The sequence below is a fragment of the Aythya marila genome, assembly GCF_965140915.1.
Source record: "Aythya marila genome assembly, chromosome: 20".
In the NCBI taxonomy this organism is placed as follows: domain Eukaryota; kingdom Metazoa; phylum Chordata; class Aves; order Anseriformes; family Anatidae; genus Aythya; species Aythya marila.
In genome coordinates this window covers 9,438,120-9,464,699 of record NC_139061.1, presented here as the reverse complement: position 1 = coordinate 9,464,699, position 26,580 = coordinate 9,438,120, and the positions used below count along the sequence as shown (strand labels likewise).

Below are 26,580 nucleotides of genomic sequence, written 5' to 3'. Positions count from 1 at the left end.
AAAATACAGCCCCAAATCTGATCGTTGTAAAGTACTTTTTGATTTTGCATCTAGCAAGTTACACTGCTAACTCTTTTTTCTTTCTCAAAATTGCATATATTTAGCATTTGACAATGATAGTTGTTACATATTCAAATTAGCTCATATTAAATTTAGTTAAACCTTTTAAAAACATGTTTTGGTCTCTTTTTACATGGCTTGGTTTAAATACATCTTTGATTAAAAGTACATGAATGTATCATTGACCCATATTTGGAATCAGATAAAAGTAAAGCTGTAATAAGAGGCCTTAGATAACTAACACATGAGCTTTAATGATTCAAAATAAAAGGAATTTGTAAAGGAGAAGCTGATTACCATCAGTGGGCTGAAGCGCTATTTTACTGTAAAGCTGGAAAAAGGGAATTATTGAAACTGGGACTCTTGCATGGATGGATTTGGCACATTCCTAGAAACGGATCTTAGTTGGTGATAAGAAGCTCATTCCCAGGTGTGAAAGGAAAGCTTATGGTTTTAATGCAGTGACTTTACGGTAGCAGAACTTAATAGATTGTCAACTATTTTGTTAAAATGCTGTAGTCCTTTGATGCTAGATTCTCTGCGGCATCATGTGCTTCATAGCATAATACAGCATTGTTTCAAAAGTTATTTCATGCAGGCTTGTTTCACGCAGGCTTACTGCAAAGGAGACCTCAAATCTGATTTAACAGGTTATAAGTGTTCTAGTAGCAGGAACGCAGGGCAGTATCTGGAGTTGGCCATGCACACTGCCAGCTCAGATCCGGCAAAGTTTATTAGTTCAGGCTCTGTGCCACGCTGGGGCAGTGAAATGGCTCCTGTAACTGTTCTGGCCTGGCAGCTGTGCTGCAGTGTTCGTACAGCAGTGTTTTGTCTCAGCTACCAAACCAGGCAAGGCCTGACCTGGCCCAGAATCGCAGCACTGGTGGATCTGCAGCCGGGGTAAGATGTCCATAAAGAACTGAGAGACTGCTGTAAAAAAAACACTAAAAAACATAGGCACTTATTCTTCTCTGCGGACCCACTTTAGATCACCCACAAAATTTAGGGTCAGAAATAGTGAGAAAATTACTGTTTCTGATTCCCCTGAGGTTAAAACTTAAGGTGGCTAAAACATGAGTAACTGTAGTCAGCCCTTGCTACTCTCAGCCTTTTCCATCGCTACACAGTAATGCTGTGCTCCTGGTGAGCATTAGGGACCTCCAGCACATTTGGCGTGCATTGCCTTGTCTTGAGGCAGTGGGCACAAAACAACTGGGGAAAAAGAAAAGGGCTTTTGTCACTTGCTGAGAAGCATTTCTGATCACCAATTCAGGGTATACAAGAATACCTTTGACTTTGGAAAGACTGTGAATCTGTTGTTAGATAAGAGCTGTTAAATATTTTATAACACTGTAGTTAATAGTTGTGAACTCTGTTTTTAGTGTGAATGAGATGCTTGCATTACTGTAGAAAAGAGAGAACAGCATTCAGGCAGTCTTCAGGGGGCATGCTGTTGGCCACAGCCACAACAGTGAGTTGAAGGATTTGCTGGAGGTAGGACATCCCAGAATTAGTTGTCTGTTGCTGCCAGCAGTGAGGGTCAGAGGGTGGGCATTTTTAATAAGAGAAATGACAATACTGAACGAATTTGACTGTTAAACTTGGGGACCAAAAAAATGCGTGGTTCAGTAGAACATGGAGATCAGGTGTATACAGGATACCTTTTTGCTTGGTTAAAGGAGTCGCAGAAACTCCTTTAGCTGGGAGATCTTTGCTTTTCTTTTTGTTAACTAAAGAAGGGAAGTAAGGTCCTAATTCAGACAGAGGTGGTTTTCAAGCCAAGGTTGCTGGTCAACCCTTTGCTCTGAAGACCCTCTGAGTGCTGTTTGCAGTTGCAGAAAACAAAACAAAACAAAAACTTGGGACAGAGCCAATATGGATTGCAGAATGTTGTCTTGCTGTCACAACATTTCTGGCCATGGCCAGTGGGCCAGTGAAGTTCAGAAATGACTGATCTGCAAGATTGCAGCATCACTTTTCCTCAGCTGTATGTTCTTAGTAGGACTGGAATTGTAATGTGATCTTGTGTCATCAAAACAATACCTGTGTATGTGTGTGCGTGTGTACAAATAGGATGGATTTGGCTTTATGTTTGTACATGGCTTGGAATGCCTTCCCCATTTCAGCCCATAAGCCAAAATGCGTAGCAGGTGATAACACAACCCTCATTTCCCTGGTCTGAAGAAACAGACTTCTAAGTGAAACGTAACCATCCCATCATCATCTTCAAAAATCAGATATTTTTGTCTTTAAATGATTCTTGAAATAAGTAGGAAAGAAGCTCACGTCTTCCTATCCCAATTAAAACTTCGCTGCCTTCAGCAGTTGGTATGGTTTTGATTATTCTCTACAGCTTGAAATATAAATGGCTCAAGTTTTACAGGGTGACCGAATTCCTGGCTTAAGAGAGGAGATGAAGTTGCCTAGGTAATATTCAGAATATGAGAATATCTCTGTCTGGATGCTGTCAGTCTTAAGAAGACTAGACCTTGGCACCTTGGTGCAACACACTGCATTATCAGCTGAGCCATCTGGTGGCATGGCTCTTTAACTTGCCTAGCTCTTCTCTTTAAAATCTGTATGCTGTGATTAATTTAATACATATTTATGGCACAGGTGCCTGGTTTGGTGGTCTCCGAATTTCTGTCTGTTTAGATGCATTGAGCATGCAAAAGAAAAAATAAATGTTTGAAGACAAATTGATGGGACTTTGTGATTGCTAAAAGGGAGAAAATATTGTTAGATATAAAACAAAACAGAGCTGGGCCTGTGCCAGATAGATTTAGCTACCGTGCTCTGTGAGGAGGAGACTACAGTTGGTAATGTCAATGTAGTTAATGATAGTGGGGGGGGGAGAGGCAATAATCAGGGTGTTTTAACTCCTTACTACTTCATTTTACATAATGCAAATTAGTAATGTCCTCAGTCCTGCTCAAGTTTCTTTGTATTGGGCTTCCTCTCACTCAACACATAACAGCTGTATTTAGCCACGCCAACCTGATTATTCATATTCTTTCTTCAACAGGTTTTCAGATTTTCTCACTTCCTCTAGATAATGCCTTTCTCATTTTTCTGGGGTAACTGATTACATGAATACTGTTTGTACAATTGAAATGTTTGCATATTACTAAGTATTCTGACTTGCATATTCCTAAATTTGTCTTTTTTTGTTTTGTCTTTTCATTTGCATTTCTGTGATATTTATAGAAATACTACCTATTTTGGTTTTCTGCACTAGTTGTATGTTCTTTGACCTATGAAGTCACTACAAAACAGATCCAGAGCCTGTCTAGTAGTGTGGTTTTTTTAATGCTGTTTTTCTTTGAATACATTTGAATGCATTGTGAATACACTTCTGAAATCATTGCTAAGGAAATAATAAATATACTTCAGATAGGTTTGTTATTCTTTTTTTTCCCCCTACAAAATCAGAATATTACTGCTTTCTGAAATGAGTTAGTGCTGTGGTCTCCCATTTTTTATTATTTATCCCAGGTCACTTAAGAAAATCCTGGCCAAATACCTGCTTTCTGCCTTGTGCTATTTCATTTATTAAGGTAGCCTTTTATAGCTTAAAAGTCAATCAAGAAACTGGTGCTTCCTAGTGAGGGAAGTCTAAAGCCTAATTCTGGAATAGCATTACGTGTGGTAATTCATGCTTCAAGGGTACACGATGACAGGTTGGTGTGGTGAAGTTCAGATCAGTCATTGTCTGTAAAAACCTATTTCCATGGCTCAGCATTATGAAAATAAATTCCTCCAGTGAACTGAATTAATTTAATGCCATTTTTTAGATTATACCACTTGCAGAAAAGATGATACAATAGCTGTACATCTTGCAATGAATTTGACTGCTTAGTCAAATTGACTAATAAGGAAAACAAATGCAACTAAGAAAGGAAAGAAAAAAGAAATCAGAGGTATTAAATTATTTGAAACAACTGTGAACCACAGGAAGCTTATGGACAAAGGTTTAAAGACTAGAATTAACTTGAAAAGCTAAAATTTATTGGGGGACAGACTAGTTTTGCATTTCAAAGTCTAAGGTTAAAAAGAAAAAAAGTACTACAGAAGATTTATCTCTGCGCTCTCCTGCTTACATCTTTGATTTTGGTAAAATAAAACGTGAACCTCAAAAGCTGACTCAACTTTACAGGCAGGTATACTTAAAAGAGCTGTAATATTTAGGTTGCTTTCTAAGGGAAGGCAGATGTGAGTTTTGTATATACTCAACCACTTGGGTGGGTTAGTGGTTTTAAGTCCCAGAAGGCCAAGATAATTGCCTGGTGTGTACAGCAGAGGAGCTAGCCCTATGGGTTGGACAAGCAGTAGCAGTTTGGAGGTAGATTTGGGTTGGGGTAAGTTGGTGTTGCAGGTGTGTGTTCATATTTTGCCATTTTTAACTGCGAGGTGCGTTGTTCCGGTGTAATGAGCTAATCTTGGTGGATTACAGAAATTACAGAGCAGAATTCTGAAGCACAGGAAGTAACCCTTTTTATAGATACCATTGGGAAGAATTTTGGAGCATGACATTTTAAAACACGAATTTCTTTGAAGCTGTGTGGACTGACCTGAATGCTCCCACTTCAGTTCTGGCCACGTCACATCAGTGTTCTAGACCAGTAGTCCTTCACCTTCCACACCATGTTAGACTGCTGTGTCTTTCAATTTTCTCAAACAAGAGTCGATCAAAATAAAATACTTCCATCTGTCTTCAATTTATGTGTGGCAAATGTGTCAAGATCATCTTTTTATTTATTTAGTTGTCCAAGAATAAAACCATGGTGTTTTGCAGAAGAAAAAGCAAATTTCTGTAAATGTGTATAGTTTTGCCTCTTTCACCAGAAATATTTAATGTTTGCACTGAATTCGGAGCCGTCGTTCAGAGTTTCCCTGTGGGTCTGCTGGCAGCAGTTTGGTCCAGTTCTCCAGAATAGTCTGTTAAAGTCAAAGCCAGAAACAAATGCACAAACACTTCCTCCAGCAGATGCCACTCCATGTCGCTGCTGTCTCTGCCTAGGGCTTGTTTTCGTCTTCCTGAGCTGCTTTTTAGGAAACCTGTGGGTTTTCTGCAGTTGTCTTGGGGCTTGCCTGTCCATTTGGACAGACATTGTTTGCACATCAATTCTGATGACTCCAAATACTTTGCTTGTTGCATGCAGCCAAGATGTGCCAAGATAATGTTCTCCAAGCAGCTGCTCTGCTTCTTGCAGTTGCTTCTTGCAACTCTGCTGCCTTGTTAGCTCTGAAGTGGGATGGTGGAATGGGCTGAGGAGGCAGTAGATGCCAAAATTCAGCTGGAGTTCGTGGGGGTGCTTCTGGGGGATGCAGGAAACAGGCATGGTGCCGCAGGTGTTGGAGAGGGACTTTGATAGGTAGGGTGTCTGGGGGATGCTGGAAGTAGGAGATACAGTGATGGGAGGCTGTGGTCTGGACCAGGAATCCTAAAGGAGAAGGGGAAGGTCTGCATGAAGAACAGTCACAGCCCCATTGATCAGGTGTGATATCGAGTAGTAGAATTAGAGCTTATCTGTGCAGGAAATGGGGCGTTTATAGATGCTACCCTGAAGCTGAGGAAAGAATTCACACGCTATTTTTAGGACTCGCTCAAACCTCTTCACTTCGGTTTCAAGTAGCACGTATGTTTTTTGCTTTCAATAACAAACACACAACAAAGCAGTCACAAAATGGTGGTAGAGATTAAGAAATGTTAATTAATTATTATTATTTTTTTTTTTCTGAGTGGAAGAAGCAAACAGGGAGTGAAAACCATATGTAAGGAATGCCAGCCACGTGGCTCAGGGCACTTCCAGATCCTGGTTGTCTTCTGCTCTGCCGTGGCAGGACTGTGAATGCAACACAATTTTCAAGTAACAGAAATAAAAGGGTCTAGTGGAGCAGGAGATGCACTGCCTTATTGAATTGACGGGATCGCTGGAGTCACGTACCAGAAATAGGCTCTGCATGCATGGGTGCTGTTGCTAAATAGGTCACAATTTGATACTTAGATAGTGAATCTCTTGCTCCAGGGAAACAAGGGGACTTCGCATAGCTTTTGAGTTCGTGTGAAAATGAAGGGGGATTCTTCTTTTTTCCCCAGGTGTTCTGTTTCTGTTGCTAGTGGTTTTGCTACTGGGATTACTGAGTTCTTAGGAGGTTGAGGGCTGTCTGTGCACAGCCTCATCAGGAGTACAGCACATAAGCTGCTCTGAGCTTGTGTGGATAAACTTTTGACTTCATAGAGTTGTAAATGTTGATTTTTATGGAATTTAATTTAGCCATTTTTTCAGTTTTAAATATACTAACAAGTTGGATTTAAAAGGCACATATATGTGATTTAGCTAAATGGAGCTGTAGATGCGGTGGGGCCTATTTGGCAGCAAAGACAGTTTTCATTACTTTAATTGTGTGATTTGTCAGGATTTCCAGCTTTTCGTAAATGCTGTAGTGTTATATGACAGAATTAAAAGGATTTAGAATAAAAGGAGTTTAAGAAAAAGACTTTGCAACAGGATTTCAATACTTTTTGTATTTGAGGGATTTAGCGAGCTGTTTTTCATTTCAATCATCCTGCTGCATTTGGTTAAACACTGTGTGGAGCAGGTGTGTGCCACGTCAGTATATCGCACATGCAAATAACCACAATTTTACAAATAAAAATTAATCCACCATAACTTGGAAGATTAAATTCCACCCCGGAACTAGGCAGGGTTTGCTGACTCCATTAAGCGCTGCAGAGAACAGCACATGTCGCTTTGTGCAATCTCACAAACAGGCCTGCTATTAACCTGATTTAATGCCCCGCAGAGTCCTCAAAATAATGATCCATTTCTAGAGTATTAATATTTACATTCTGAAAGTATAGATTTGAAGTAGGAGATGAATTTTTTGAAAAACAAGGCCTTCAGTCATTACAGACTGAAATCAGCAGTTAAGCACCTGTTGTACAAATTTTGCAAATCTGTATTGTAGGTATTAAAAACTGCTGGTCCTATTCCTGTGCTGTTGTTTTCCTCTACTCTTTACCAACTTTTCTTCTCCTTGATCTCTCTTCCTTGTTGTTAAACTTAGAACTAGCCCACAAACAAACATGTGAATTTATGTGTCTAATATATCCTGATTTTTTTTGAAAAAGTATAGTTAAATACTTAAGGTAAATCCTGTCTCCACTTAAATTGCTGTCCGAAGCCCTGGTAGTCAGCACTTTCCCCGTAGTGCCGAGAGGCTGGTTAAGGGAACAGAAACAAATGGAGTTGCTCTGTTACTTGTACTGAAGCAAACAAATGGGTTGCCAGACCCTTAACGAAGAGCGTATGTTTCATTTATCAATTTACAGGTCAGTACATACAGTACAAGTATGACTCATAAAAGAGCTTGAAATAATAGGAATAAAAGGAAAATACATTTGGCTCTTTTAGGTTGCTTGTAAAGCTATTGTTGACGGGGAAATTATTGACGTGACCCATTTAACTTCACAAATACCCAAATGTGGAGGAGGGAAGAGTTATCCTTGTGTAGATGAGAGCACTGAACAGTTTTTGTTACAAATTAATTGCATGTACCTGGGTTATTAATAATTAACAGAGACTGTTACGTGAAAATATATATTGTTAATTGTTGTGCCTTTCCGGATAACTGATTTAGTGCAACTGTGCCAGTATTTGGGAATTAATTGTGAACAGACTATATCACTAATATTCTTCATAGATCAAAAGTTTTGATGTATAATGGAGACAAAACCAGTTCATTTTTCACCACAGACATAGATAAAGATAGATAATGTAAAAGGCAAAGGTTGAAAGAAATTGGAGGGAGTTCAGTGGTGGTGATGGTGCTTTTTCTGTTTTTTAGGTTGGGTAGAAGCATACCCTGGAATCAGTAAAACATTGTTCAGAAACAAAGATATTGTTGATTCAATTTTATTTCTATTTCTGTTCATATATCAGTAAGGCAAGCACCTTTGCATCCAGGGCAGGCAGCGGTGTCTCGGCGTGTGCTGGGTGCTGTGCTGGCTCTGTGCTCTCGGTGCCTGGCGAAGGGAATCTACCAAGTGCATCGGGAATGTTGTAAGAGCCCTGTTTGTCTGCAGGGAACAGCGGGCACAGCTGGAGTCGCGCTGGAAGCTGGTGACAGAGTTTAGGAAGGCTGTTCTGAATTTAATCCTGTATTTTCTTAGGCACGTAGCATGGGGGTTATGCATGGCCCTGCTTTGGGCAAGCACTTGCAGCCCAGCTTGTCCCATGCTGAAGAGGGTGGCAGCTGTTGCGCTGCAGTCTTTTGGTTAACGCTGTTAGACTCTGCTTACACCTCAGCAGAGCAAATTGGAAACCAATGTGTGAAACCCACGCAGAGTTGGTGACAGCCTTATTTCAGACAACTTGGTTAAAACAATGAAAAGTTAGCAAGTGCTACTTGTCATTTCTTACAGCTGCAGAATTCTTAACCCCAGCTGAAATGAATAGAAAAGAACTCAAAATCCTGACCAGATTTTGCTACTTGTTTTGTTCCTCATTGCTGTCTACTTCAAGAGCAGTTGTTCTCTATTCGTGACTGCCTGTTATTGGTATTTCTATCACTAATCTTGCACAGGCTGTTGAGTTTTGCATTATATATTAAATATTCTTGCAGTATATTGCCCCTCCACTCCAGTGTGCGCGAGCACTTTGAAAGGTAATGCAAACAGTATATAGTGATTTGCTTTTTCTTTTTTTGCTTTATCTCTTTTAGGTACTCAGAAATGTGATAATTTCTCTGAGAAGCGGCCTCTTCTTGGTGTGTGCAAAAGCATTGGATCTTCAGGGTAAGAATATTTTTCATGAATAAAGTTGTCTATATAGATGGTAATGTCGTCTAAAAGTGTAACCGTAGAAAATTACTTTAAACTCTGTCCTGGTTTTGCTCATGGGATAACACCGTGAGGTGCTTTTAAAGCTTTTTTTAATGTCAGCACACATTGACATATGGCTTCAGCTTTATGAGGAGAGTAAAAAGTGAAGATTATTGCTACAAAATAGGTGACGAGCTATTTTGAGTTCTTGTTCTAATGTAGTCACAATTTTGTGATTACTGATATTAATCCTGAAGAATTACTATTCAGAAGTGTCTGAAGCAACCTCTGTCTTGACAAGTAATTAAAAGATGCTTTCAAGCAGCAGTCATACTCCAAATGAATTCCAAGCACCACGCAATCTCATTGTTACAGTCACTCACTGTTTATTAGCAAAATATATTACAACTCTACTTCTTTCAGTTAGGAAGTTAATTTAGTTGTCTTGTTTTGTACTGTCTGGACAGTATTGTTGGATCACTCCTCTTATAAAAGAAGGTCTTAAAAGTTTTTATGACCGTGTTAGATATGTTTATTCTGACAGAGCTAAGAATTTATACCTATATGTTGTGGAGAATGCTCACTTTTCAGGGGTAATCCTCTACACACATTCAAATGCTAACAGTTAAAGTAAATCTTCTTACAGCAGTAAGACTAATTACGTGCCACACCTTTTTCAGTTAAAAATTTATTCACTCTGGATATGAAGGAAGACAACCAATGTGTAAATTTCCTAAGGATATTTCTGTCTGTGTATTATCACCATTAATGTTACTGCTCTTAAATCTTTTAAACAAAAACTGTGTGGGGTAGAGAGCTGAAATTTCCTTCAACTGATGTGTTTACAACTTGTAATACTGCTCAAAGTGCCTTTTTTTTTTTTTTTTTTTTTTTTTTTTTTTTTCCCCCAGGTAAGGGTTTGTAATCTTGTGAAGAACTTTTTCTAAATAGGAGTGCTTGTTACCAGTGATGTGAATGTGAATATTGCTCTTGGAGGATTTTCTGTCTTAATCCAAACAGTGCGTTTATATATGTTAAGGGGTATGTTGGATGGAAAAAAAATCCTTCACACCCTTGTTTGAGAAGTGAGATACCTGAGAAAGGAACAGGCTGTAAGGTACATTATTTTCTCTGTGTTATTATGTTCCTTAGTTAATGGGAAATACTTCAAAGATTATTGATAGTTTCTGCTTTTTTTTTTTTACCAAAAAACTTATGTTTTCAAAATGAATGGGTAAGCTTGTGTTGCTATTTAACAGTAGTTAAATATCTGCAAATTGAAGGAAGAATTTTAAATCAGGCTTTCAGCTCTGACCAGAAGACCAGAATGCAATTAAAAAAAGGAGACAGCTCTACAGGCTCACCTTTACCCAGCTAATGGTAATTTGCTCACGGTGATGAACCTTCTTTAGAAAATTCTGAAACACTACTCTACGTTTACTGTTCATGGCAAGTTATTTATGAAAGAGTCCTTGCAAATGACCCGTTTTTTCAGTATGTGTCAGGTTAAGAACTCCTTGATAGTTTGTCCTCAATTGGAGTCAAACCCTGACTACACCTAAGTTGCCGTGGTTTTGGAATATATATTATTTCTTCCTTTAAATCGGTTCAAATGTCACTTTATTCTGTTAAATTCATAGCACATTTATTTGCATTTCTTAATGATTATTATGCATACAGAGGAGTTTGCATAGGACATTAAAACAGCTTTGTTATGAGCAGCTTCTGAACCTGTCACAATTTTAGTTCTTTTCTTAACCTGAAGTTTTGTTCTGAACATCATTCCCTGTATAGCTTACTGGTTGTGGACAAAAATAAAAATCCTTGTTTAATCATGTATCTGAAGAAAGTACTACATTTATTCTAGAGCATTTATTCCAAAGCACTTGATATTTTCACTACATTCATCTCTTCTCCCACTTTGGTGATTATGCTGGCTATGGCATGAAATACAGCAGCTGTCAGCACACTAATGAAACTGTGAACATAGGGAATTGGAGGCCGCTCTGTCTACTGAAATGGCAGTGGTAAAATAATCAGTGAAATGATGTAGCACAGATAGTAAAACATTTCTCATTTAGCAGAAAGGTAAACTGAGTGTCTAGAAGACTGAGTGATTTTCTCAAGGCATCTAGTCCAAAGCAGATCCAGAAGTGAAATCCAGGTCTTCCAACACTCCATCTGTTATGCTGATACATTAAACCACGTTGTCTTTAATATAAACTGAATGAGACTGGACGTGGTTATGACAATGGGTCAACGTCCCTATCTTTGCAAGATGCAGTCTGAAAACAATTCAGGCAGCACAGTCTCTAATCCTGGCGTGTCGTGCCATTCTGGAACGCTTCTGCATTGGAAGTCTACGCTTCTCTGTGGACTTTCAACAGTCCCCTGGCTTTCTTCCATTTGGATTTTATGTGGAATCCTGTCAGTACCCAAGGGGAATGATTATGGGAAAAAAGGGCTCATGATTTCAGCCTTGATCATCATAATTTGGGCTTTCATTTGCTGTTCTCAAAATTTCTGACATCTTTTCAGGATGCTCTGTTCAAATTCTGCTGCTATTGCTACTCGTTTCTCAGAACATCCTGACAATTTTGACATTGCCAAATAATTTTTATTGTGCTTCTCTGTTATCAATAAATATGGCTAATATGGTTAACATTTTGGAAAAGTTGGTGACTGGCACCATGACTTGGTTTTGAAGGATATTTTTGGACCCTGCTGTATCTAAATTCTTTTCTGTGACAATCATTTATACAAAATCCATTTTCTGTAGCTCTTCTAAAAAGTGCTTTGGAATTGTTAATTTTTTTGGATGGAAGGTGAAGAATAAGTGTATTATACACCCAATTTTTGATTAAAAAAAACCCTGTTATTAGCTATTCAGTACAGTTTAGAAATTGCTGTGAATTGTCACATGCTGTCCTTGACCTGAACATGTTTAGTTCTTTAATATTTATATTTTGTGTACACAGTCCTGCATGATAGAGGAGTGATTGTTTTTTAAATGTATTGATATATTTTGTGATTTTAGGGAATCATGTACAAATGCATAAAAATCTTTTGAGAAACTTAAATTCAGTATCTCTTAACACGTGGGAGTTTTAAGTGTTAAAGGTGCCAAACCATTAAAATACTGTAAATCTGATAAAATACAGTTTATATCTAGATCCACTGCACTATCTTTTCATAATGGCTTTTAATAGTATTTTATCTTTTAAGACTATATCAATGAGATTCTGACACATTCAAGCTAGGAGCTGGGATTTCCTGGTTCTGACCACCAGTCTGCATTAGTGGTCACTGTCAGGAAATTCTTCTCTTTTCCTTTAGCGGTAGATATGCTATAATGAGGAAAACACGATAAAAAATATTTTTTAATGTAGAACACTAATCAGTCTGAAATACCAAGAGTTTTCAAGTTTTTTTTCAAGTTGTAATGAATTAATAGCTTCAAAAAACATCACCTATGCTAAATAACTTTGGTACTTTCTCTGATGTACAATGTACTTTAATGGAAGGAAACTTAACGAACAGCTTTATCCATGATACAATACAAGGGCTTCTTCACCTCATTATGAAATAGAGATGAGTATAAAAGTATTATACAACATAATGTTTGCCTAAAATCAGTGTTTGAACTTGTCAGTCCTGACATTTTTTTCAGTGTCATTTACAGAGTGAAAGATCTCTTTGGTAACTTAGAAATAAACTAGCGTTCCCCTGAGATCCCCCCATATTTTCATGAATTACAGACTTTTGACTACTGTAAAAAATACTTTTTAAAATTTTAGTATATCTCCCAAAGATTTAACAATATATTAACTTAAAAATAAGTTTCTGGATAACTTCACATGTGGATTTCATCTCTTCTGTAATGTGGCCTAAAGTAGTAGTCACTGATATGATCTCTGCTGATAAAACTTACATTCCTTTGAAAATCCAGTCTTAACCTTCAGTTTAATATTTCTTAATTTTGTATCTTAATTTTTTGAGATTGTCATGGTTGAGAACCTGAATTAACATTTTTATTCTGTTTATTAAACCTTTCCATTAAACTAAAATCACCAAGACTTGCCGTTTGGAGAATTCACAATGTATTTTTTGTTTATTTCAAATGATTTAAACAGTTGCTTAATTCAGCGTAAATCCTAACTTCCTAGTCTTATGCCAGGGCTTTAGAAAGAAATATTCATGCTTTCAGGATCTGATAGTGATGCTTCTTTGAAGTGATGGGTATGCAGTGTGAATTCTCTGCGTTCTGTTCTAGTTCCTTGCTTGACTGTATACTGATGTGGAAATGTCTTACTGTATCGCAGAACTTTGCTTAGAGAAAAATGAGATTTATTGAAAAAGCAGTAAGAAATAACCTGCTGGCCAACCAATGCTCGTATATTCTTTAAATTTGATTACTCTAAGAAATCTCGAAGATGAAAAATATCAGAGTAATTCCAGCATGTAGAGGATAAGGTAAATTTAAGATCGCCCAAAATACCAAACTTACAGTATTTGGCAAATAGGAAACATTAAGTTTGAGTTCCCTCTAAAGTAATCAAAAATGAAAAAATGACCTTTAACTACGAGGATCAAGGTTTAGGCTCTAGTCAGCTAACTTGAGAGCTGGGAATACAGAGGGATGTCAAATAAGAAAAAGTCTCGTGCCCTGTAGACAAAATGCATCCTTTCTATACTAAATTTCTTTGAAATGAAGTGGTAAAGCTATATTGTGATAAACTGCAGTGAAGAATAACTGCTACTTTGAAATTAATTTCTGGCACCTGCTTTTTGTAAAAGTTCTGTAGATGTGCCACTAATCTCGCTCTTTGTATTTCCCACAAGTATTTTACCAGGGGAGAGGAATTTGGTGTTTTCTAAACTTTGGCCTTGTATCTGAGCTTCTGACTAACTTCAATATATACATTTTTTGTATTTTAAAAGTCAAATTTTCCATCTAGTAAAATGACTGAAACGTCTAGCACGGTTTCGCTATATAATCTTTTCAAAATAACAGTTTTCTCAACCCCCAAAAAGGATGCAGTCTTGACACATAAATGGGAAACAGATTGTGTTTTTTGGCTGATGCTATATGCTGGTTTAGATGTTGGTTCAGTCAACTTTGGTCTTAGATTACAAGATTTGCAAATTAAAGGAAAACCAAAAAGGAAAGAACATCTGCGTAAATTTTGTCTGTGTGGAATTTTGTCCAGGCATGCTTATTTTGTTCTGGCTGATAGGATAAACAAATCGTCACACACATGTGCACACACACACACTAATGGCTTTTGGTTCATATTAATGAATTTTGGAGGTAGTGAAACATCAGTGAATAATCTGTAAACAGATATCCCCCACCAAAAAAAAGAAAAAGAAAGGAAAAAAGAGCTAAGTTCTAATGGTGGGCACAGAACTGCAACGCAGAACCAGTCAGTGTAAGTTGTTGGGAGCTATCCGTTTTAAAGATAACTAGTTAAAACCAATTGTGTTAAATGGCAATACATGCCTGCTTGCCCAGTCTGGGTTGTTGACACCATGGTTTGGAGCATACTGGATCTGTAAAACACCTCTGGATATACCAAACAGGCCCAAACGAAGTGCTTTTTTTCCCCTCAGATGTAAGTGTGCAGATATTTGTTATTAAAGTTAATGCTTCAAATGTGGCTAATGCAGATGTTTAAGAGGAAATTGAGCAGTGTAATTTTGTTTTAGTTCAGATTGTTAAGAAAAACATCACAGTTTTGAGGGGTTCAGAATCAGTAATGTAAATCTGCCCTCGAGTAGGCTCTGTAAGTAACAAGAAAGCTAACAAAGCAGAGATCGCCATGCCAGGAGGATAAAAATGTGTATGGAGGTGCAGAAGGGAGAAGGGGACAGAGGGCAGAAGACAGGGATGAGAAGTTGCAGTCACTTCCATGTGAAACCACCTCTCCAGAGTACACAGTATTGTAAATAGATACAAGAATAGATGCAAGAATTTAAAGTATTTCAACTTACTTTTCCTCCAACACCAAGAATTCTGATGACTCATCTGTTTGCCCCCATCCTGCTTAATTGTGAGCTACCAAACCTTGTTTCTACTCTATTTTTTCTGTTGTTTTTCTTTTTGATTTCTTTATTAGTGAAGTCATTTTTAATGCATAGGGGACAAAATTATTGTAATAAAATGCAAACCAGTATAGCTAAAGGAATGTATCAGTGTAGCTCTAGGCTTACAGTAAGATAAGCTTTAGACTATGTTCCTGTGATTGAGCAAAGACAAAATTCCTGCTCATCTTGCCCGCTTGTGCTGCTGCTTTGGTGCTGCTGCTTTCTGCAGCCCTGGGCTGTGTCACTTCAGCTGCTTGTAGAACCCGACAGTAAGGAGATGACGGAAACAGTCCTGGTTTAAAATAATGCTCTGATTTTGCTTTGTTTTTCTTTAATATGGATTATTTCAGGTACCTACTATGCAAATGATTGTGTGCAAAATTGCAAGGTGCAGCTGAGTCACATGTAGCATGAAGGTGGATGTATTTCATCAAAATACTTGATAGTTTGGCACACTTGTTCTTTGTCCAAACAGCCAAAGATAATTGCATACAAGATTAAGAATTTATGCCAAAATCTCAACCAGTGGCTTATGCTGCCAGCCCGTAACATGTGTTAGGTTCTTAGCATACTTTTTAGAAAGACATATTAATTGAATGACTTCAAGTGATAGAAAGGTTTGAATGACATTAACAATTGGATGGAGGTCAGTTAAGAGCAGGAGAAGTAAGAGGTAGTCTTCTTCTAATCGTGGGAGGAGGAAGGAAATAAGGGCACGTTGAAGAAGGAGGAGGAGGTTTGAGCAAACAAAATGTCCAACTTTGGCTAGCCAGCATCCTTTTTCCCCTGCTGATCAGTTTACAAGGCAAATCAATTGACAGCAGATTTTCAGGAAACATGCTTTATTAACATGGCTACTGTAGATTAATAATAATATAATAATAATAATTATTAATATTATTTATTTATTTTTAACACTGTCGAGGGTGTTTAACACTGTCGAAGGTTTAAATCTGTAGAGAATAAACTTCATTTACTTTTATTTTCAGCCTTTAGAGGAATATTTGGCTCTTAGGGTGCCTTGTAATATATCTCCCTTCAAAATAAAGCAAAAATACTAAAAAAAAAATAGATGTTTTCATGGCTTCATAAAGTCTCAGCTTGGTAAGAACAGCTCAGACAACATGGATTTTGTTTTGTGACAACTTCCTAATTTTTCAGCGCTGTTTCCTTTCTCATTGAGCAGAAATGCAAATGCTGTAGCTTGGCCAGTGCAGTAACAGCTCAGCCAACCAGCACGTCTTAAGCTTACTCCAAAAAAACTTGCATTTGTTTTTCCTGGAGATAAAAAGATGATAGGGATTGTAGGGATTTTGTTCTAAAAAGAATAGTAAAACCTTTTAAGTTGGGTAAAGCCCTCTCGGTTTTGTTCTCTCTTTGAAGGAGTGAGCCCCAAAGGCTCTCGTACCGATGAGAAACTGTAAGCATCATTAACTGCAAAATGTGCTGCCCTGTCAACTGTCTTGCAAAAATGTCTTTCCATTTTAACATGGAAAACACTATAATCTCTGTTTATTGAAGGAAAAAATGAGTTTAGTCGTAACACGTTGTGTGGTAGCTTTTAAGATCCTGAGAGATGCAAGCTCTTCCCACTTGCTGTGTTCTGCGATAAAGATAGCAGCGTGCTTTACTTAAAAAAGCTCTTCGGATCCCAGAGTTTTTTCTTGTAACTTGTTTCTACAGTTACGTTAGTGTGCTTCAACTATTTTTTAACGTTTAAGTAGTGCTTACTAGTAATCCTGCAAATTTTCTCACAAATGGAGAAGCTCGGGGATGCAGCTTTAACAGCATACGGTAACGGTCCTGTTTGTGAGTCCTGAGGGTCAGGAAGATCTGGTGTTCTTCTGGGAGACCAAATGTTTGTCTGGATGAACTGTAGGAAGAAATAACCTTTGAACTATAATAAACTGTTAATCTTGGATCAAAACTGGAAGGAAGAAAATGAGGATTTGGGGGTCAAACTTTGACCAGTTGGTGAGAACTAGGGGCAGTTTTGACCTTCTAAAGCTTTGATTTATTAAGCTGTAAAAAGATAAACCTTTCCTAAGTGATCTCCGGGATAGCACGGAGGTTTGGGAGAACAGATTTCCGAGCTGAGGCATAGTTTCATTTTACGGCTGTTCCAACCCCCCGTGCATGTAATGATACAGGGAGGAGATGGAGGGAAGGAAGTAGCCTTTTGCTAAATGCACAGCCAGATAAAACCAGCTGGAGCACATACCTTCCCTGAGTAACTTGTCAAAAGAAGCACTACAGGGAAAAGATAATGCACAGCGCCATTACAGGCAAAGCTGCTGCTTCCAGGGCCACTTTAAATTCCACTTTAAATTATTAAATACTGTAAACGCTATAAAGTTAATTAGAAGAGGAACAAACTCTACAAAGATAAATGTGTTTTCAATATGTTTCTCAGGGAGGGTACAGTAGAAACCAGTGAATGAGAGGAAATTTATTTCTGGCAGCACTCTAGACATGGAACTGTGGTTGAACTTTTTACCCTAATTACGTCCCCGCTAATGCCTGCAGCGGTCTGGAATCAAAGCGGCCCTTCAGGCCCTGGAAAGTCTCTGATGTGGCGAGCGTTTGTTGTGTGATGAGGGTTACTTAAGAAAAAATGGAATATTGTGACAGGATTTTTCAAAATTTCTCAGTTACCACCCACCTCACTTGTTGCCTACAAAAATAGAGTAATTGTTTGCATCTGTGTGTTTTTGTCTGTCTTAGAAATAACTGTTATAAATCAATGTGACATAGACCCAGAGAACAGTTCAGGATTGTATTTTCTTTTCTTATATGTTTTGGAGTTATTTGTTATATGCTGGAAGAAGGCTTTCAAGCTCATTGCAAAACAGTTAGAAATTTCAGGATGGTTTGTTGTCTGTTTCTGAGCTCACTATCACATACCCAGTTCTGAAATCAATTCAACGATGCTATTTAAAATGTTTTTCCTAAATGATGGCTTTCACTTCATGCTTGTAGCTTGACCAGCTAATTGCAAACTGCACTGCAGCCATTGTATCGGTATTGTTACCCAACTGCTGCCACTTGAGTAATTCACTGCAACTTGACAGTAGTTGAACTTTGCATCTGTGACTAAATGCCATTTTCTCTCTTACAGCAGTCTCTCTCTGGAGCCCTTGGTTTCTTTCTTTTCACTCTTTCCTTCAATAATATTTAGTATACAGAGAAAAGTCAAAGGTGTTTGAGCTCAAAACTTCGTGTGCAGGTTAGATTTTTTTTTTTTAAATCTCTGCTGTGAGGAAAAAGGCCATTAAAACACAATGATTGGAATTTGTTAAAAAACACTATCTGATAGAAACACTCTTTTTCATGAGTTCTGATCTTGTTTATGAAATACAACAACAGTAATTCATTTGGCAGAATGACTATATTGTGCTAGCTTTACAATGTTAAATTTACAAAGGATTTATAAAGCAAGGCACAGCAGTTTTTCTCAAAGACTTAAATGACTCCTTTGTGAAAAAGCAATAGAGATGTTCTCAGTAAAAGATTTGCCTTAATTCTTTTTTTCTTTCAATTCTATGTTAATATATTCACCTGGAATAGAAGCTGTAACATATTTTTTGAATGTTTGCTCACAAACTTTTTAAAACCTAATTGTGAGTAAAATTACTAATAGAATATTTCTATAGTGTAGTTATCTGTAATTATGTAATGGATAATTATCATTTCATAGTTGAGGCCTTAAGAAAGTAACACTAAAAGTTTTAATCAATTTTACCTGCACAGCCCAATGGGCCTTATCCCTTACAGCCTCTGCTGTACTGGGTGCTGTTGGTGTGGTGAGAAGGCAATATTTCTGTGCCCCCTGCTTAGTGACTGCAAGTCCTCCTGAACATAGCAGCTAAATTTAACTATGACATTTCCTCCAAATTTTATGAAAAGTGGTCCAGCAAAGGAGGTGGTTATATTGGTGGCTTCACTGAGGGAAAGGCTATAACATAAGCTAATGCTTTCTATTTTTTTTTTTATTTTTATTTTATGTTTTAAACTATTCACTTAGGATCTCACCTTAAGGGCAGTTTACAGAAAATCTGATTTTATTGGCTTTGCTGTTCATAGAGCTCCTTGTTCACAATAATTCCTCTCAAGTACTGTTTCATACGTTCAGATGAGCTTTTGGTGAGTTCTGTGCATCTGAAGACCATGGTCTCCTCTGTTAAGTCATAAATCAAAGAAGCCCTAGGACCATGTACTTAATGGGCACTTGTGAAAATTTTGGCCTACCTGGTGTGAGCAGAACCTCATAGAGGCTTTGTGGTTCATGGCTCTGTTCAGTTACCTCAGTTGTAAGGTCTAAGCTAATCTCTGCTCAACTTTAATCACCTGCACTCTAAAAACCCTACAATTCTTCTTTGGAAATGTTGAAGCTTCTCAGAAACAGTGATTTGAGCAAAATACTCGCATATGAACAATTAAGGTAGTAGACTCAAGCATCTGGGAAGTGTTGAATTAGTTGTGCAGTGCGAGGCAGAGAGGCCCCTTAATGGTTTCACAACCCCATTACCTTCAGCTTGTGGTTTTAGTGACACCACTCGTGGAACCAGAGCATGGGTTGGGTTGGAAGGGACCCTACAGATCATCTCATCCCACCCCTGGCCATGGGCACGACACCTCCCAGCAGCCCGGGTTGCCCAACGCCCTGTCCTGGGGCACTGCCGGGGATGGGGCACCCACAGCTCCTCTGGGCAGCCTGGGCCAGGGCCAGATGTTAATCTTCGATAGAGGTAAGACAGAAGTGCAGTTGTGTTCTACACAAAAGTCAATCTTTGCTCACGTTCTCCAAGATTTACAGAAATTTTTGTAATTAAGCTTATGTTCGTGGGATGATCAAGGATAGCCAGGGCAGGTCCGTCATTTCACATAAAAGGTCTGACTGGTTACACAGCAGAGCGAAATGTGGTCCAGAATATACCAGAAAAATTGATTTTGCTCTGAAAAATGGAGCTCCAGATGTACTTTTCCTCAGTGATAGCTATAGTCAAGTAAGCCTTGTAGATAAATCTCTTGAGATGCTGCTTATCTTCCTGTATTAACTCACTCAAAATGTGATGGGACAGCTATAGTTTGTGATGTGGCACGTCTCAGTGAAGCGGAAAGTGTGTCATATTCCAGTCTCTCTGCAAAAGCGTGCCACAGCTGAGAAGCCAGCTTGTGCTGTATTTTACACTCCAGTGACAGGCATGCCACATGCCGTGGAATGAAGCAGCGCGTGCAGCGTGCTGCGGTACATGGAGGTAGCTTGTAGGCTGTTGCTGGGCTTTCCGCAGCCTCATGTGTTCTGAAATGGAGAAAAAAAAAAGAAATGCAGAAAGGAATAAATGGACAGGAATGAGAAATGTTGTTATGGGCAGAAAATTTAATAGTAGTAGCATGTTATGTACTGTTGGTAAAGCAGAATGTGAAAAGAGCCATCTGCTGCCAAAACTGTAGAATAATACGGAGGTTGCCAGAATTTTTGCTATTTTGAAGGATTCCACTTACCTTTTGTTTTTCTACTTGAACTGGCTATACCGTTCTTGTAGTATCTGTTACCCTATGTTAGGATGACCAATATGCTAATAAAACCAAGTCTTAAATTTTCCTGTTGTTGATACACTATTTTTCTGATACCTGGAATACAGATAGGAAGCAAAGACTGAGCTGTTGGTTTGGTTGAACAGAAGTGGACGTAACGGCTGTCGAAGCAGAACTGCAAAAATCTGTGACCTCCATCAGCTCAAACATCTGTTCCGTGATGGTCAAGGAAATCTGTATTTACAGATTCTTCCCCCAAACCACCCCAAAAGTGGAAACAACTCTTCATTCTGTATTTGGTCATGGATTTTGCTTGTCTTACGAACTATGGTATATGATTATATGTTAGGAGTAACCTCGCTATATCAGCAGCGTGCACAACTGGTAAGGAAATGTCTTCCTACATTGCCTTTCAGTAGCTTTGCTTTTTACTGCATTAAAACTAACATTTTGTTCTTTCTAATATAATACAAAGTTGTCAGCACTCTGAACAGCTGAATCTTTTCTGAAATCCTTCATTAAGAAGCATCTAGCTGCATCTGTTGCTAACAGAGCTATGGTAAACCTCAGGGACTAGGAGAATTGCTGTGGGGGCTGCAGCAGAGAAGTCTTTCTGTCGGTGTCCCACAATCACCAGGTCAGCACACCTCGCAGCACGGCCTGTGCAGTGCAGAGAGCTTGCCTTCACCCACGGTTGAGCCCATATAGGAAAGGGATGGCAGGGATCTGCATTATTGTTCATTGCACAAGAAAAGCGTCACAATATTCCACGAATAGATACCCTAACAATGCTTGCACGTAGCTGTATTGCGTCACCTGTAAACACTTGATATATTTCCTTAAATTTTCTGTTGAGATAAATGCTGCTCTTTGTCCACAGAAACGTTTCTTAAACATAATTATACATGTTTTGATCTTTCAGTATTAAATAAAATGTTAGGAACAATTAATTAATCTTTATATTAGTTTGTTGTTTTTTTTTAATGAACATGCAAAGCACATTTATAGAGTGGTAGATGTGCCTACAGCCATCAGTGTTTTTAACTTTATTTTCTTCATTTGTTTGAAAAAAGCGTAAGTAGCTTTTATGTTGATATTTGTTTTATGTTGAAGCTTTTTTCTTCTCCCACTCTTTTCCCTCATTTATCTCTTGGTAGCCTAAGTGTATAGTCAACCGTAACAAAGCAGGGCTGGTTGTTTGGTCACAAGCAGTTTTTGAAGGGAACGAATGAAACTCTACTATAGCTGTATTTCACTTTTGGATTAAAACGAGAGCAGTTTAAAATCTGATCTGTGCTTTTTATTTTAGAAGCTTATTGCTTTAGTAATAATTATTATATATTCTCTTTAAATACAGTGCATTCCGCTAGTAGAAGAGCAGTGTGCAATTTTTTTTGTTACAGAAAGCTACGGTAATTTCCATATGCGTTTTTGGTGATAAAAGATATTTCCTGATTGAACTTTAATTTCTCATATGTGATCATTTTGTACTTAGCAACAAGATGGAACATTCTTAAATATATCTAAGGGAGAAGTTTGTATATGTTGCTTATAACTAAGGGCTGCTTTTGACACCTTTTAAAAAGAAATAGCAACATCTGGAAGTACACAGTTAAACATAACTGAAAATTTGGCCGGTCGTACTGTGCTTGGGGCATTTGAGAGAGATCTGCAGTTCTCAGATGGGGCCTTTCAAAGCAGGATGGCAGCTCCTTTTCCCAGGTGTGAGGGTCCTGCATTGCTGGCTGAAGTCGTGATGCCCTGCCTCATTCAGTCGGACTTCAATTTGCGCTCCAGCATCTCCCTGTAATACTAGTGCCGCACGGTCTCCTTTCCTTCCCCAAGCTCTTCCTCCAGTGCTTTTTTCATCCAACTTTAGATAATAAACCTGTTGGATTAGGGGCTTTTCTTGCTGTGTGTTTCCGTGAAGTGTCTTGTATGGCCATGGCCCGGTGCTGATGCTATTTGTGGTGCACGTGTGTAGCATGTGCCTTGCGCTCCTCTGTTAGGGTAAGTGGCGGCACTTGATCTCCTGGAGGGGAGCGCTGGCCTGGCACTTAGGAGCAGCACTTGACAACTGATTCACGGGGCGCTATTCGAGCAGCTTCACGGGACTCTGCACACCCAGCACGCTCAGCAGCACGTTACCAGCTGGGGAACTGATGAGTCAAGGTAGAACGGGGGAAGAAGCCAGCTCGGAAGAGATGTTTCTGACAGAAAATAGGCTACTTATTTATTTATTTTTTTAAAGAAAGGGATCTGACGAAAGACATTGAGGCTTTTAATCCTCCATAACAGAATGGACTGAAATATACGTAGACAGAAAAACTTCTTTTTCCCCTCTCAAAATAGCAAATCCCAAATATTGATAGCTTATTGCCTTGATTAGCCATCTGGAGACTATGGATGTAAACAATCTGTCCGATTTCTGTCCGATTTAAAGACATCATAGTTGCTTAATGTGTTTGCCTTCTATAATTTACAGCAGGGCAGCTAATTCTGGTAATACTAATTTGCCTGTATGAAGGAAAGGTTTGTACAGCACCACACCTTGCAGTAAAAATAAGCTGTTGGCACCTGAGGACAGGGATTTAGGCCATTGCAGAGAGAGAAAAACAAGATACCAATAGGATTCCTGCAACAGATCACAACCTGCAGGGCCAGCAGACTTTATTTAGTTATTTATTTATTCTTTTGAACAAGACACTTTGAAAGCAGCGTTACGTCTTCCCAGTTTTTGGTATCATCATTCTGCCCAATAGTGTTATGCAGGAACTGATGCACGTTGGTTTGCCTTTTATCCATTTCCTTCGTCCAAACAAGCAGTCACTGCGTATTGCACAGACAGGTGGCTGTGCTAAATTTTGTCTAGTGGTCGCTTTGGAACAGCCAGATAAGTCCCATTTGTTTCTTTCCACACAGAGGCAAACAATAACAGATTTCTTTTGGTCCCTCATTTTCTTGCTACTTGAGGTGGAGCTTGGAGTTTACCTACAACAAAATGTTTTATGCAGTTGATCACTTGCTGAAAATATTTTTGTTATATGCCAGTGAGACTACAAAGAGGGTGAAAGTTTATTTCTAGACTGATGGCTTTGATCAAAATATTTGAGGAAGATGCAAGAGAGAAGTTTGTACCTTTCAGTATTTAACACAAATATTTTAGTGCCATATCAAATAATTTCCTCACTTGTATTTAAAGGATTAGATTTAGGAACATGTGTCTAGGACTGGTACAGGTTTTTCTTATTTAAAAATAAGTGCTTCCATGCTTTTTGCAATTTGTGGTACACTTAAAATGTCTGTGCTGCTTTGTGTTTCCCTGCTACACACACATTTTTGGGAAGTGTCACTTTCTCAGAAATCCTACTCTGCTTTTCCTGATTTTGAATGAATCTCAAGTGCCATGAATGGAAGTTAGAAAATTACTTACAGAGTTGAATTTTCAAGCTGTTATTGTGGAAAGTTGTGATGCAGAAAGCCAGGGAATTTTAGGGGACTAGATGCTGAAAGCCTTAATGAAGCCTTTTAGTGCAGTGGTGGTGTGAGGAATAAATAATGCAACCCTTGGATTTATTAAAAGCAAAACAATTCTATCCTGAAATATGTAATGTCATAAAAATAAAATGATCTAAATGTTGGAATAACTTCAATGTTAGAAGACTCATTGTTGCTTGAAGTCTTTCAAGACAAGATTAGGTTACATGGTAAAAAATATTTTTTTAAGCTTCTGGGACATTTTGGCCTGGAAAGAGAAGATGATCCTTTAGTATTGAAATCTGTTAATCTGAGCAAACCTTCTTCAGGGGCCTTGAGGAGAACAGAATTGCCTTTGTGGTCTCAACATGCCAATAATATTGCTACAGATCATAATCTAATCTCGTGCTTCAACTTTGCAGCGTGAAGGTTCAGGAAGGAATTTTTCCAGTACACAATTAATTAACTCTGTGCTGTGCACTGCAGTTTGGTTTTGCTTTCCTTCCCCTTCTGTGAAGCATCAGGGACTGGGCACAGCTAGCAGAGGTTGCTGCAGCTCCTTGGACTTGCTGCCACATTTCCCTCTTCTGTTTTCTGCCTGTGACTTGTTCCATCCCACGGCCAAATTGGGGTTAAAGCATCCCAGCAAGGTGTCAGAAATAAAAGCTGAGTTCCTCCTAAGGCCAGTAATTTTAAATGAATTGATTAAATGTGTCTGTAAATGTTAAATCCCACAGATAGTTAAAACTGGGCCTAGTGAGGGATCATTGTACTGCTAGTTTTTTTAACAGGACCTGAGGCTAAGTTTTAATATTTTTTACTGCTTTTCTTAAAGGCACAGCAAGTATTTAAGGCTGTTTTCTATGCTGGGTCTATTGGGCTTGAAAAAATGATTGCCAGTCGAACAAATAAACCACCAGAGGACGAATGTGTCAGAATAATGAAGATGGTGCTGGGCCGACGACTGACTGGCCATCACAGAATGGGAAGCACGTCTGGGAGCACACAGCCTCACAGCAGACGTCCACCTGTGGTTACGTTCTTAGAAATAGTAAAAAGTGATGGGGAAAATTAAATGGTACATCACAAGAGAACAGTAAAAGCAGTCACCTGAACTAATTTTGAAACACTGCAATGAAAAAAGCTTTTTGGTTGTGAAACACAGCTTTAAGGATGACGGACAGATCTTGACAGAATAATTACCTTATATTTTAATTAATAATTGTATGTAAACCAGTGGTAACTGCACTATGACTGCCTGACAAAGCCAAATTGCTTTAGACTGGAAGTGCATGACCTGCTGCCTGAAGGTGGCTTCGTGAGAGCTGTTAGTGTACTGATCTGAATCATTTTTGCTATCTATACTATACTTAGAACAATAAATAACTTGTGCTAAGTATAACCTAACTTGTAACTTGTACAGTTTCGTGGCTCAGTCCCATCAAATTCAAATACATGTTGGTTGAACGTTATTTTTATAACTTGCCAGATAATAACCTGGAAGTATCAAAACTGGAATAATGATTAGACTTCTCTTTGCCAAATGTTAAATGGCAATTGTACTAATGAGTAGGAGTTCTTGACCATCAGTCTTTGTTGCCCCCCCCCCAAAAAAAATGCAAAACAAACCAAAACAACAACTCAAAACCCAAACTCTGTCTTGCCTGCACATGAGGCAGGCCAGTACATAATGGAAAAAGAAGAAGAAAATTTTCTTTTAATGTGGAAACTATAAAAGATAAAAAAAGGGGATTATTACTGTAGGAAACCTGCTGCTAACAGTGTAATATTTTTCCTGAGTAAATACAGTGAGAAACTGCCTTGTAAGAGGACAGAACAAGGCAGATGTAATGTAACTCTTTGGGTAATTAGAGAAAGATGGAGCGCGGTGTAATGCAGTTCCAGCAGGCGAGAGGGACATGGAGCATGCTGCAGAGTGGCACCTCAGACGAGGGTCAATTTATATGTAGCATCTGGAAATAAGCTATTTCCCCTTGTTCCATCATGTGAAGTCAAGTCACCAGAAAGAGACGCTGGGTGGAAAATGCTGTAGCGATTGTGTGCAGGTACCTTCATCTTCCTTTAGTCAGGGAAATCAAAGACCAGCAACTGAATTAACAAATGCTTGGCTTAATTGATCTTTAGAACAGATTTTTGTGATGTGCCTTGGGAACATGTGTTTAATACTGGCTTTGTTTAGTGTCCTTCTAATAGCATGGTCCTGAGAGGTGACAGTTTATATATACTTTGTTAGATCAATGCAGGTTATCTCTTCAGGCGATCTCACTGTTGATAATTTATTTTAATTACACATTTTCCTAAATTTCTCATTTGTTTTGTCATTTTAATACGCTAAGACACAGGCTACCAAAAGTGACGAAATTGTTTTCCAAAAGAATTCTGCAGAGCCTATATAGAGAACTAGAGACGATAGAAGACTTTGACAGTTGTGATGTCCTGTACAACTTCATACTTCTCCTTAGTGAAGGTTGTTCGTATTATTCTAGCAATTTTATTGCTATCTACAATTTGTTGTGCTGTCGTAGCTTCTGTCATTGTTCCGAACAGCATTGTTGTATATCTCACCATGG

The 26,580-nt window shown here is 38.4% G+C and overlaps 1 protein-coding gene across 8 annotated transcripts in view; it reads left to right on the top strand.

Moving 5' to 3' along the window:
• Positions 1 to 26,580, top strand: part of BCAS3 (BCAS3 microtubule associated cell migration factor) — a 353,644-nt gene that overhangs the window by 18,197 nt on the left and 308,867 nt on the right. For all 8 annotated transcript variants that reach the window (XM_082776135.1, XM_082776133.1, XM_082776131.1 and 5 more), the window contains exon 7: positions 8,788 to 8,860. In XM_082776135.1, coding sequence (XP_082632261.1) covers positions 8,788 to 8,860 — 73 coding nt within the window. The remainder of the gene's footprint in view (positions 1 to 8,787; positions 8,861 to 26,580) is intronic.